At 36.1% G+C, this 13477-nt stretch overlaps 1 protein-coding gene and 1 non-coding gene across 9 annotated transcripts in view; one reads left to right on the forward strand and one right to left on the reverse strand.

Moving 5' to 3' along the window:
• Positions 1-13477, forward strand: part of WWC2 (WW and C2 domain containing 2) — a 218975-nt gene that overhangs the window by 170938 nt on the left and 34560 nt on the right. For 4 of the 8 annotated variants that reach the window (XM_065545722.2, XM_005556375.5, XM_065545724.2 and 1 more), the window contains 5 exons: positions 360-552; positions 2528-2689; positions 9420-9544; positions 11405-11687; positions 12959-13123. In XM_065545722.2, coding sequence (XP_065401794.1) covers positions 360-552; positions 2528-2689; positions 9420-9544; positions 11405-11687; positions 12959-13123 — 928 coding nt within the window. The remainder of the gene's footprint in view (positions 1-359; positions 553-2527; positions 2690-9419; positions 9545-11404; positions 11688-12958; positions 13124-13477) is intronic. The other 4 variants (XM_065545723.2, XM_005556373.5, XM_074040799.1 and 1 more) reach the window with 1 other exon arrangement.
• LOC123573812 (small nucleolar RNA U13) lies at positions 5927-6030 on the reverse strand. Its single transcript, XR_006698544.1, has one exon. It is a non-coding gene; the product is annotated as a small nucleolar RNA U13 (small nucleolar RNA).

Consider the following 13477-nt stretch of genomic DNA (forward strand, 5'->3'; position numbering starts at 1 on the left):
TTCCCAGGCTCAGAAATAACTTATTTTGGAATTGGCTGTACATGGGGCAGGTGGGACGTTAAATTCGTCTGCCCTGTGGATTTTCTTCCTCTTCACTTTCCTATCATGTGCCTTTGCTGCAGTCTCGTGGTGAGTGGAGGCTGGGCCGTTGCATGCTCAGGGGCGTAGTCAGCTTGGGTGGGTTCAGAACAGAGCATCTATGCAGCTGAGCACGGACCCGTGATAGCAGCAACACTTTAGATTGATCATGAACTCCATGATCCCTCATTTTCTTGCTTTGCAGATAATTTCAAATGATAGCTGTGAATCTGGTAAAATTAAAGTACCTATGAAATCCGTTTTATTCTTGTTCTTTGCAGATATTTTAGGGTTGCCGTTCTTCCTTCCTCAACTGATGTCAGCTGTCTGTTTCGCACAAAAGTTCATCCGCCCACAGAATCCATTTTATTCAATGATGTGTTCAGAGTCGCCATTTCCCAAACAGCTTTACAACAGAAGACACTGAGAGTAGATCTTTGCTGTGTCAGTCAACACCGAAGGGAAGAATGCCTGGTAGGATTCTTCATAATTCCCATTATCAAATAACATTTACGATTGGATGGTCTGAGAATATAGTAGTTGCTATTTTGCCAGCCCTAGGAATCACTACAGACCTGCCCAACATCTTGGGAAACATCTAGTGTTTTTTCATTTTTTTCTGAAATAGTGGTTTCTGTTTATTCTCTTATTCCAGACCTTTAAAAACTGCTTATAAATTGTGATTTTCTATAAAAGCTGCTTTCTATTTCTAGCTTTTAACCACAGAAGAACTTTACTTTTGTGACAGCTATCACTCATGGAGTGTGCTTACCACTCCCAGTGCCAATGTCAAGCTTTGTGTGAGTGCTGTGTGTATATTATCTCATTTAATCCTCATGACAACCCGATGAAAGATTGGTTATGAAATGGATGATTATCCCCTATTTTCAGATAAGGAGCTGTTTGAGAGGTAATATATTTTACGGTCACACAACTATAAACGATAAAGCCAGATATCAAAATGACATCCCCACATAATTCACTGTTACAAATTAAAATTCAGCAAGACCACTGAATACTATATAGTACCCTTATTCACCTCACTCTCCCCCACCACAGTATTGGAGCTTTTGGGAAGATGTGGTGTTACTGTTTAGAGCAATACGATATTTAAATGCTACAGCAGAAGACTTCACACTTAACTAATTGTGAGTTTAACACGCTGCTGTGCATAATAACCAGAAAACCATTACGTCCCAGTAAAGTTACATAAGCGTTCAAATGCAGGCATCTGGAGATGTGCCCATGTGTTCAGAAAACCATTACATCCCAGTAAAGTTACATAAGTGTTCAAATGCAGGCATCTAGAGACGTGCCCATGTGTTCAGAAAACAATGTGAGTCTCCAGTTGAGCTTTTCTCTGCAGTACAGTGGGAAGCACAGAAACACACATGTTTCATGATGAACAAAGTTTAAGAGGAGTAGGTTTCTTCTTAATTTTTCTTCTTGTTTTCTTGAGAAAAATGTCTGATAATATTATCTGACAATGAAGTTAGAAAGAAGCAAAGATAACAGACTTGTTAGGCTATCAGAAAGGCTTTAGTATCATAGATGTCATATTTAGTATAATAGATGTCAGAGGCTCCAACAAAGTTCATAAACGTGTTAATTGATAGCCTTAAAGAAGAGTGTAATTTAATTTAGATTTTGTCTCTGTGTGATTTGGTGGAATATGAAAGCCTTTATCCTTTACTTTTTTTGCCATTCTACTAACTTATGTATCTAGAGAAAACTGTTGCTATCTGATGTCTTATTCAAGAACCAAAGTAGAGTTTTTATTTTTTTTTCAGTGGATAATGGGTTGTTGGTGAGTAATAATCAAGTCACCTTTACAGCATATTATAAGAAGTACTATGAGGCCGGGCGCGGTGGTTCATGCCTGTAATCCTGGCACTTTCAGAGGCTGAGGCAGGCAGATCACCTGAGGTCAGGAGTTCGAGACCAGCCTGGCCAACATGGTGAAACCCTGTCTGTACTAAAAATACAAAAATTAGCTGGGTGTCGTGGCATGCGCCTGTAATCCCAGCTACTCAGGAGGCTGAGGGAGGAGAATCGCTTGAACCCAGGAGGTGGAGGTTGCAGTGAGCTGAGATCGCATCACTGCACTCCAGCCTGGGAGGCAGAGCAAGACTGTATCTCAAAAATAATAATAATAATTTCACATTTACATAAAGGGCATGCTTAGTCATTAGGTCTTTGCAAAATGGTATCTCACAAACTAATCCCAGGATTAACTTTTAGGTGGGGGGTTATTATTTAGTCACAGCTGAAAATATAACATATCCCCATGTTTTAAAAAATCCAGCAATGCTTTATGTCAGGAGAATTGCATTTTTTTTTTACCCTAAAACAAGCTCATTCAATAATCTTTATCAGAACAAATACTAACTTAAACATTTTATTTTCTCTCCTCTTTATTTTTTTTCTTTGTTTTCTTTCACTTACATAGGCTGGAACTCAGATCAGCCTGGCAGATTTACCCTTTTCCAGTGAGGTTTTCACTCTGTGGTATAACTTGCTTCCTTCCAAGCAAATGCCTTGCAAAAAGAATGAAGAAAATGAGGACTCTGTATTTCAACCAAACCAGCCGTTAGGAGATTCTATAGACTTGGTGAGTCAAAATTAGAGAATAATATGAAAGTAATGTGAAATACATACATAATATGAAAGTAATATGAAATATGGAATGCTACGAGACCAGTGAAAAAAAACATGCTTTTATCACTTACACTATCCTTCCTTTTCTCCTTTCACAACTTTGTTTTTCCCAGCTTCCTATAAAAAAAGAAAGTTAATTTCCAGCTTTGGCTTTGTTTCAAATATGGTTTGTAAAAGGAGCACTCTTTTCTGCTCACACTTCCTTATAAAAATAAACTTTGACATAGAGGCTTCACTGGTTTTAAGTGATCATGGAAAAAACCTTTTAATTTAAATATATACTTTCCATGCATCGTGTTCACATTGTTTGATTCCACTGTCAGGTTATACATTTGGCACTTTTATATTTTGCAAATTTGAAATTATTAAGCCAAAACAGTGTGTTAGCTTTTCATTTGTAACATCAATAGCCATAAATATTTTCTATTAAATACTTTTGTAAGGACCAGACATGGTGGCTCAGGCCTGTAATCCCAGCACTTTGGGAGGCTGAGACAGGTGAATTGCTCAGGAGTTCAAGACCAGCATGGGCAACATGGCGAGATCCCGTCTCTACAAAAATAACAAAAAAATTAGCTGGGTGCAGTGGTGCACGCCTGAAGTCCTAGCTCCTGGGGAAGGTGAGGTGGGTGGATCGATTGACCCTCGGAAGTTGAAGCTGGAGTGAGCCATGATCACGCCACTGTACTCCAGCCTGGAAGACAGAAAGAGACCCTGTCTCAAAAAAATGGGGGGTGGGTTGTAGCGAGCAACCATACTTCAATACAGTACTTCAAAAAAACTTAAAAAGGGTCCTTTTGTGAGGCCGTTCATCACGAATTTGGCATTTGTGGATATTGTTACTGAATTCAAGTTTATTTTAGATTATGAGGAAGGCATTTCCTAAGCAAAAGTCAGATAATTAAACAACAGTGTTTTATTGATCATCTACTGTGTGTGAGACACTATAGTAGGCACTGTAGTGGGGGTGAAAGGGAAACAAACATCATGGTACATCTTAGATCACATGCCCAGGCTTGTGGTAGACACTAAACAACGCATACAAGATGGCGAAATGGAGTTTTTATCCTTAAGAATGCTTTTATAATGGTCACACTTTATGTAAGTTCTTAAAAATAGCTTTATTACAATATAATTCATATGTCATACATTTCACCCATTTAAAGTGTGACAGTTTATCCATTTGAAGCACCCAATTCAGTGGTTTTTAGGATATTCACAGAGTTGTGCATGCAACCAACATTACAGTCTAATATTAGAACATTGACATCATCACCAAAGAAGCCCTGTGTGCATGAGCAGAGACTCCCAGTTCTCCCTAACCTCTTTCCCCCAAGGCAACCACTAATCTCTGCTACAAGGCAACCACTAATCCCTGTCTCTGAATTTGCTTCTTCTGGACATTTCATGTAAATGGAATAATACAATATTTGTTCTCTTGTGTCATCTTTCACTTAGCATAATATTTTCAAGGTACCTCCATGGTGTTGCAGTATTAGTATTTTATTCCTTTTTATTCACACATAATATTTTATTGTGGATGTACCACATTTTATCTGTCCATCAGCTGATGGGCATTTGGGTTGTTTCCACTTTTTGGCTATTATGAAAAATGCAGCTATGAACACTTGTATACAAGTGTTTTTGTGGACGTATGTTTTCATTTCTCCTGGGTATGTACATGTGAGTAGAATTGTTGGGTTGTATAGTCACTCTGTGTATAATATTTTGAGGAATGGCCAAACTGCTCCTAGGTGTTGGCACCATTTTGCATTCCCACTAGCAGTGTATGAGGTTTCCACTTTCTCCCTTGCCATGTGTTATCTGTCTTTCTGATTCTGGCCATTCTTGTGGGTGTGAAGTGGTGTTTTACTGTGGCTTTGATTGACATTTCCCTAATGACTAATGACGGTGAGCATCATAGGCTTATTGGCCATTAGTATATCTTTTTTTTTTTTGAGAAATGTCTCTTCAGAATCTTTGTCTATTTTTAAAAGGTATTGTTTATTTATTTATTTTTAATTTATTGTTATTTTCTTTTGAGATGGAGTTTTGTTCTTATCGCCCAGGCTGGAGTACAATGGCACAATCTCGGCTAACCACAACCACCCCCTCCGAGGTTCAAGTTATTCTCCTTCCTCAGCCTCCCGAGTAGCTGGGATTAGCTGGGATTACAGGCATGCACCACCATGCCCAGCTAATTTTGTATTTTTAGTAGAGATAGGGTTTCTCCATGTTGGTCAGGCTGGTCTTGAACTCCCGACCTCAGGTGATCTGCCCACCTCGCCTCCCAAAGTGCTGGGATTACAGACGTGAGCCACCACGTCCAGTCTGTTTATCTTTTTATTATTGAGTTATAAGAGTTCCTTACCTATTCTTGATACAAACCCCTTATCAGATAAATGATTTGCAGATATTTTCTCTCATTCTGTGGATTGTCTTCTCACTTTGTTGATGGTTTTATTTACGGCACAAAAGTTTTTAATTTTCCTAAAAGTCCAGTTTATCAATTTTTTAAAAATCCTTGTACTTTTGATATCATAACTAAGACTGCTTTGCCTAAACTAATACCACAAAGATTTACCCCTGGGTCTTTTTCTAAGAGTTTTAAAGTCCTCTATTTAGGTCTCTGATTCATTTGAGTCGTTAATGTGGATCCAGTTTCATCTTTTTGTATGTGGATATGCAGTTGTCGCAGCACCATTTATTGCAAAAACTGTTCTTTCCCCTTGAATTATCTTGGCACCCTTGTTGAAAATCAAGTGTGAGGGTTTATATTTCTGGACTCTCAATCCTGTTCATTAATCCGTATGTCTGTACTTAAGCTAGTACCACACTTCCTTGATTACTATAGCTTTGTAGTCATTTTGAGATCAGGAAGTGTGGATCTTCCAACTTTGTTTTTCTTTTTAAAGATTATTTTGGCTATTCAGAGTCCCTTGCATTTCCATAAGAGTTTTAGTATCAGTTTACTAATTTCTGCAAAAAAAGATAGCCAGGATTTTCATAGGGGTAGAATTGGACCTGTAGGTCAGTTTGGAAGATACTGTCATCATAACAGTTCTAAGTCTTCTGATCCATGAACATAGGATATATTTCCATTTATTTAGGTCTTTAATTTCTTTCAATAATATTTCATAGTTTTCAGAGTCAAAGTTTGCATTTCTTTCATTTTTCTTTTTTATTTTTATGTCAGATGGGTAATGTGCTGATGTCCTAATGAGATTTGAAGGAGGCATATGTCACACATGAGCATGAAAACCTAATCATCACACTTAGGAACTACAAAATGATCAGTGTGCGACTTCTTTTGTTAAATTTATTTCTAAGTATTTTATTCTTTCTGATGCTACTGTGAATGGAACCAGGCTTTTAAAAGTTTTGTTCATCATGGCCCCATACAACAGCATAAAAAAGATCTATACATGACCAAGTGAGATTTGTCCTAGGAATGCAAGGTTGGTTTAACACTTGATAATCAATAAATTATATCAGATATTTTATCATGTAAATGTTTTAATCATTTAAAACAAAGTTTGAGGACCCACTGAAAGAGTGTGATGTTTCAGTACATGTATTCATTATGTAATGATCAAATCAGGGTAAATTAACAAATCCATCACCTGAAACTTTTATCATTTCTTTGTGATGAGACCATTCAAAATCCTTTCTTGTAGCTGTTTTGAAGTATATAATACAATGTTGTTAATTACAGTCACCTTACTGGACATTAGAACAGCAGAACTTATTCTGCCTCTCTAAATGTAACTTGATATTCCCGTTGAATAACCTTTCCCTTTTCCTCCTCACCCTCCCTACTCTCCCCAGCCACTGTGGAACTGTTTACTCAGTTGCATTTTTAATTGTTGCACAGTTGATTTTATTTGTCTTGTATCCTGCAACCTTACTGAACTCATTTATTAATTCTAATAGTTTTTTTAGTGGATTCCATTAGATTTTCTATAAGATCATATTGTTTGCAAATAGAGGTGATTTTACTTCTTCCTTTCCAGTCATATGCCTTTTATTTCTTTTCTTCTCTCTCTCTTTTTTTTTTTTTTTTTTTTTTTGCCTATTTGCCCTGCCTAGAACTTCCCAAACAATATTGAAAGAAGTAGTAAGAGCAGACATCCTTGTCTTGGTCCTGATCTTAGTGGAAAAGCTTTCAGCCTTTCACCATTAAGTATGAATTTGGCCGTGGCTTTTTCATAGATGTCCTTTATCAGAATGAGGAAAAGATCTTCTTTTCCAAGTTTGTTGACTGCTTTTCATCATTAAAGGCTGTTGGATTTGTAAAATGCCTTTGTTGCATCTCTTGAGATGGTCATGTGGTTTTTGTTCTTTATTCAATTGATATAATGTATTAATTGATTTTCAAGTGGTAAACCAACCCTGCATTCCTAGGATAAATCTCACTTGGTCATAGTGTAGATCCTTTGTATGTTGTTTGACTCAGTTTGCTAATATTCCATTGAGGATTTTTGTGTCTGTATTCATAGTTTTCTTGTGATAGCTTTGGTTTTTATCAGGCTAATTCTGGCCTCATAGTATGAATTAGAAAGCATTCTACCTTTTGGAAGAGTTTGAGAATAATTTGTATTAATTCTTCTGTAAATGTTTCATAGAATTCACAGGTGAAGCCATCCAGTCCTGTACTTTTTTTTGTGTGTAAGTTTTTGTTTACAAATTCTATCTCTGTACTTCAGTCTATTTAGACGTGTAAGTATTGCTTTTTGAGTCTGTTATTAGGTAAAGTAAATTTAGCATTTACCTTTAGCATTGCATTGCATCTTTCTGTTCAACTGAACCTTTTATCATTATGAAGTGTTCCTTTTTATCTCTAGCAATACCTCTTGTTTTAAAATCTACTTTGTCTGGTGTTAGTAAAGCTACATATCAGCCTTCTTGGGTTAGTGTTTGCATGGTTGATCTTTTTTCATCCTTTTACTTTCAACCTTTCTGAAATACTGTATTTAAAGTATTCTACTTATAAGCAATATGTAGTTGGTTTTGATTTATTATCCAGTCTTAAAATCTTCATCTTTTAATTGAAATATTTAGCTCACTTACTTTTAATGCTATTATTGATATATTTGGGTTTGATCCTATTATCTTCCTATTTGTTTTCTTTTAATTCCATCTTTATTCTTTTTCTTTCCTTGTTTTGAATTAATTATTTTTAAATTTTCATTTTTCCGTCTACTAGATCTACAGTCTTTTATTTTTTGCAGTTTCTCTGGAGATTATAGCATGAGTTTTTAACTTATTAAAAACTACCATAAATCAATTCCTTTACTTTTTCCCAGACAATGCAAAGATTTTCAAAGACTTTAACTCCATTTTATACCCTTTCCTCCTTCTCTGCTATTATTGTCATATATTTTGAATCTCACAAGATATTATTATTGTTTCATTGACAATTAGTATTCATTCAGATTTCCTCACATTTTTACCTTTTGTTATATTTTATTTCCTTCTGCATTATTGTGCTTCCATTTGAGACATTTTGCTTCTGCTCAAAGAATTCCCTTTAATATTTCTTTTACTATAGACCTGTTAGTATCTATTTCAACTTCATTTGTGAAGGATGGTTTTTTTGCTGCATATTCAGAATTCTAGGTCTGCAGTTATTTCTTTGAACATGTTAAAAATATCATTTTATTGTCATCTAGCTTCCATTGATTCCGTGGAGCTTTTGGAGGATGACTTAATGGTTGGGTCATATAGCATTATTTCTTTTACTGCTTGTAAGATTCTCCAGCAGTTTCACTCTGATATGCTAATGTGATTTTCTTTTTGTTTATACCACTGAAATTCTTTATCATTTCATTCAATTTTTTGAGCATATTATTCATAAAAACTTAAATGTTTTTCTCAGTGCCTGTAGTGTATGGATCATCTGTGGGTCTGCCTTATTTGGCTATCGTTTCTCTTGACTTTCACTCTTTAGGTCCTAATGAAATACTGGATATTACGTATGAGGATAACTGACTGATATCTTCCTCCAGACAGGATTTTATATTCTTCTGAAAGGCAAATGACAATATGGGTAGCTTACCTGAATTATGTGGGGACCTGAATTCCAGTTTTGCTCTTCATAAGACTGTATGGCACAATGGAAATATCTGCTTACTATTTTAACCTGATAGCAGCTGTTTTTTTGCTTTGTTTCTCAGCTTCTTGTTCTGCATATAGGCAGCTTAAGAATGGCCAATGCCATGACAGGAATATCATGCAGAATATTGAGCTGACTTTACAGTTCATTTTCTCTAACCTCTTGTGAGTTGACTGCCTTGGTAGTCCTGAACTCAATTTTAGTCTTCCCATCCTACTGACATTGTCACTGTTCTAGGCAGCCACAGTCTGTTTAGCCTGTGTACCTCACCACTAGAATTGACAAATACCCTAAGGGAAAAGAGTGACAATGGCTCACCTTATTATATTTCTGTTCTGCCTGGGATCTTGGCCCTCTAGTCCTGATTGCCTTTGTTGCTTTTCATTGCTTTAAAACAGCTGAGAGGTTTTGCTTGTTTGGGGTTCTATTTTATTCAGCTTTCATATTTGTTTTCAGCAGGAGAGTTGAATCTTCTTTACAGATAGTAGTGTAAATTCCCCTCTGATGAGTTTTTAAATCATTTCTTCAAGGATATGATGTTAATTGCCATATGCTTTCCATTCTCCAGGATGCAGTGTCAGCCTTACTTGCAAGAACATCAGCTGAGTTGTTAGCTGTGGAACAAGAATTAGCACAAGAAGAAGAAGAAGAAGAATCAGGACAAGAAGAGCAAAGGGGTCCAGATGGAGACTGGTTAAACAGTTATTTCCTTTTGCTATTGGGAACTCAAAGATGATGTGTTTACACATCTTACAATGAAACCTTTGTAGGCTCATGGTTTATTCCAGAATTATGGAATGCACTGCACCTTCAGGAAGCTATGCTAGGAAAAGTCTGTCCTTGGTCATTAGAGAGTTAAGGAAGTAACGGCAAGATTGTGGGCAAAGTTAAAACATTAGCCAGATTCTTTGTTCTTGTTTCGAGTAATTTTAAAACACTATTTTCTGAGCTTTTTTTTTTTTTAAGTCTAAACTTGATTTTGATAGATATGGTAGCTTATTGTAGAGTTATAATTTTAAAAGTGACTCTATTTTTCTTTTAACTACCTGTAAGTACCATTTAGGCTCTAGGAAGACAAAGCAGGTATTTAAAAAACAACTTCTGAGTACTCATTTCTCTGTTTGTTACCACTCTTACCTTCTTTTTCTGTGTCCTTCCCTTTATCCATACCCAATCCTTTAAAAAGGGGGGCAGAGAGGGAAGTTATTACAGTTTTTGTCCAGGTTCATATATATATAAAGAGCTATCCTTCCTGGATTGTACTGTTTTCTCTTAAAACAAATTTGAGTGAATATTTCACTCATTAAATATATATGTAAAATCGTTTGAGTTAATTTTTGATATATAGTTGTTTAGACTGTTATGTTCAGTTGAACTACTGTTAACACATGTGCGTATACATATATAGCATGCATTTGTATGTGTGTATATAGAAAACTTTTTAGAAACTTAAGAGTGACAAGGTATATCATAAATAACGCAGTCATGGACATTTGGAAGGAATAGCTTTCTACTGTGATGTAAAAAGATATAGATATACTTTGTCTTTATCAAAAGTCCTTCATAGTGAATAAAAGTCACAGCTCTGCAAAACAAATAAATATGAAAATATGAGAGTGATTATAAGGTTCATTATAGTATCTTTAAATAGTAATTCTCATATATGTAAAATACAATTTGTTTCACACATATTTCCAAACAGTACACTTACTATGTAAACAAAGAAATTTATAACTCATAGTAGTCATTAATGGTTCCCCTTATGTTCACTTCATGGCTAGACATTTATTAACTAGTCTGTGCCAGTTTGTCGTTATGTCACCAGACAAATTAAAGCTGAACATTTAGTTATCAATGGAAAGAATGTTTGCATTCGGAGAACATGAAACTCAACAGAGTATGAGATGTTCTAAACCATCCTAGTACTCCTGCTTTATATATTCCATATAAGCGGTATTTATCTTCTGGAGCACCACTTACACCACTTAAAATGCCACTTCAGCCCGTGCCAGGGCTTTTGTTAAAAATGAGTCTTCTGCTAGTTTAGAAGAAAAACTTCCTTAACATAGGATTCTCCCTGCTAGACCGTGAGCACACTCAATAAAATGAGTATTTAAAATCCTTACTTATTTATTCACTCTTAGCTGAGAGTGACTCCATTCTATTATATGATTAATTGTACAATAAATGAACAACGAATACCAAGTTATTTTGTAGTGAGTGTCAATATTTTTAAATGCTAACAAACATTAAACTCTATATGTAATTTTCAGAATATGTCTATTTTAATATCTAGAAATTAGGTTAAATTTCATGAGTTTAACTTTTTAATACCACATTATGGTGATTTTGCTACAGGTTACTAGAGGGTGAAGTGAGGATTTTATTTTTTATGAGACATTTAGTTAAAAACCCCAGCCAAAGAAATGGCTTGGCTCATTATATGTGAGTCTGTTCGTTTCCCAGATAACAACTTAGCATGCCCAGGCTGCGTGTTCATGGAGCATGCCTGCCTACCAAAAGTGTGTTTTTTTTTGTTTTGTTTTACCATAGGCTAACAATGCTGAGAGAGGCCTCTAACGAAATTGTGGCTGAAAAAGAGGCTGAAGTTAAATTGCCAGAGGACAGTAACTGTACAGAAGATTTAAGTTCATGCCCTAGTGTGCCTGAGGTGAACGAAGACAGGAACAGGAAAGAAAACAACTGTGCCAAAGACCTCAGAAGTCAGCCACCTACTGGAACACCAACACTGGTGACTATTCCACTGTTCCGTCTTAAAACTGATGCCTCACAGGCGCCATGTGGACTAGGGAGATGCGTGCCTGTCTGCTTAGGTGTAAGTTCCGTGTCAGGATTTTGTGCCGAAAGCTGATCTTGAAAGGCGTGTGTGGGAACAGGCTCTGAGAAGCATCATAAATGCTTTAAAGTTTTAAAATGGGCCCAAAATATTCTCCACTTATATTTGGAGAATATATAAGAAGAGAAATAGTTCTAGCTACTTTAAATCTCTATAAATACTCTGTGAATATTAAAAGTATTTTCTGAATTCCTTGGATAATAACAGGGTGTCTTGTGTCAAGTTCCGTATATGTAGCAAGCTTTATTTCCATTTCAAACATGAAGTAAACATTTAAAGTTCATTTTGGTTAGGCGATGCCCTGATTGGAAAGGTGACAGGTGACTTAGTTTAGGCACAAGTGCCAGCCAAGTTATTAAACAAGTAACTTTGCTAGTTAAGTGAGAGATGTATTGAGACTCTCAACCCCATATGGGGAAAATATTTTCAAGCTTTGAGGATGCCCACACACTGGGGATATTAGTAATAGAGTTTAGAAAATTATAATTTTGTATTCCTGAGAAAATAATATTATGCCCTAAGAACTTCCTTTCTCAAAGGAGCAAACTTTCATCAAGAGGCAGGTTTGGAATCAAATTATACCTATAAGATAAAAAACAGACATCTGCCTGTGCCTACTGAGTTTGTATTTTGAGAAACTTCCATTTTTACTTAAGTTTTATTTTTGTTCCATTTCTAAAGATCCAGTAAAAATACAACTCAGCTTCACAACAATTATGTTTATACATGTATAATTGCATATTCTATTTAAACCTACAAGTTGGTGGTATATTTCATTTTCTTATATTTAATTATCTTTATCATTTATTTGGAAAACAGTGTAATCAGAAAGTTGAATAAAGTTTAATGATGATATATACCCAAATAGGATTCTTTATAAAATCATTTTAAATCTAAACCTTCATTCTAATGTTCGACCTTGTGGAGGCAGCACCTCTATTTATGGTGCTTGTTGGACAGATACCACAGTGCCTGCCGTGCAGAACTTCCCAAGAACTCACACTGCCCGCTGTGCAGAACTTCCTAAGAACTTAGCAGAAAGCCACTCTTGGTAGAAAACTGAAGAGAAATTCTCCCCAGAAGTACTTCAGAAGTACTATAGTCTGTAATGCAAAGCCTTTCTCTTAGGAGTGGCCATAATGCTCCATGAGTCTCTGTTGTAACATTAGATATTTTTTCTTTCTTAGAAGAAAGGAGCATAATGTTTACACATCTTTCAGCTCCTGACAAGCTGTTAACTTCTCTTATAGGTTGACAAAGAGACAAACACTGATGAAGCCGCTAATGACAATATGGCAGTTCGCCCCAAAGAGCGCAGCAGCCTGAGCTCTAGACAGCATCCCTTTGTGAGGAGCAGCGTGATAGTGCGCTCACAGACCTTTTCTCCCGGAGAGCGGAGCCAGTACATCTGCAGGGTAAGGTGGCGGCGCTCGCGGCGAGGCTCTGGGACTACAGCTTCTTCCCTGCTGGTAGGGAATGGCCTGCAAAGGAGAAGACTATGCACTGGGAGTCTTCACACGACAACTACAAATGCTAGAAATGCTATAAAATAGATGTAGAATATCACATGCTTATGTTCCTTTTCAGTTTGTTTGTTTTGCCGTCAAATTTAATGTCTCCTTGGTTGCAATGTGATTTATTTGGCAAGTAAGCAAAGTTTAAGGATCGGAGTGCCAAGTATTCATACGTTATTTGGACTTCAGTCTGTATTTAGAAACATAAAGTGGTTTTTTGAGATATATGTGGTCTGTATATTTCTATTCTATATC

Source organism: Macaca fascicularis, chromosome 5, assembly GCF_037993035.2.
Source record: "Macaca fascicularis isolate 582-1 chromosome 5, T2T-MFA8v1.1".
NCBI lineage: Eukaryota > Metazoa > Chordata > Mammalia > Primates > Cercopithecidae > Macaca > Macaca fascicularis.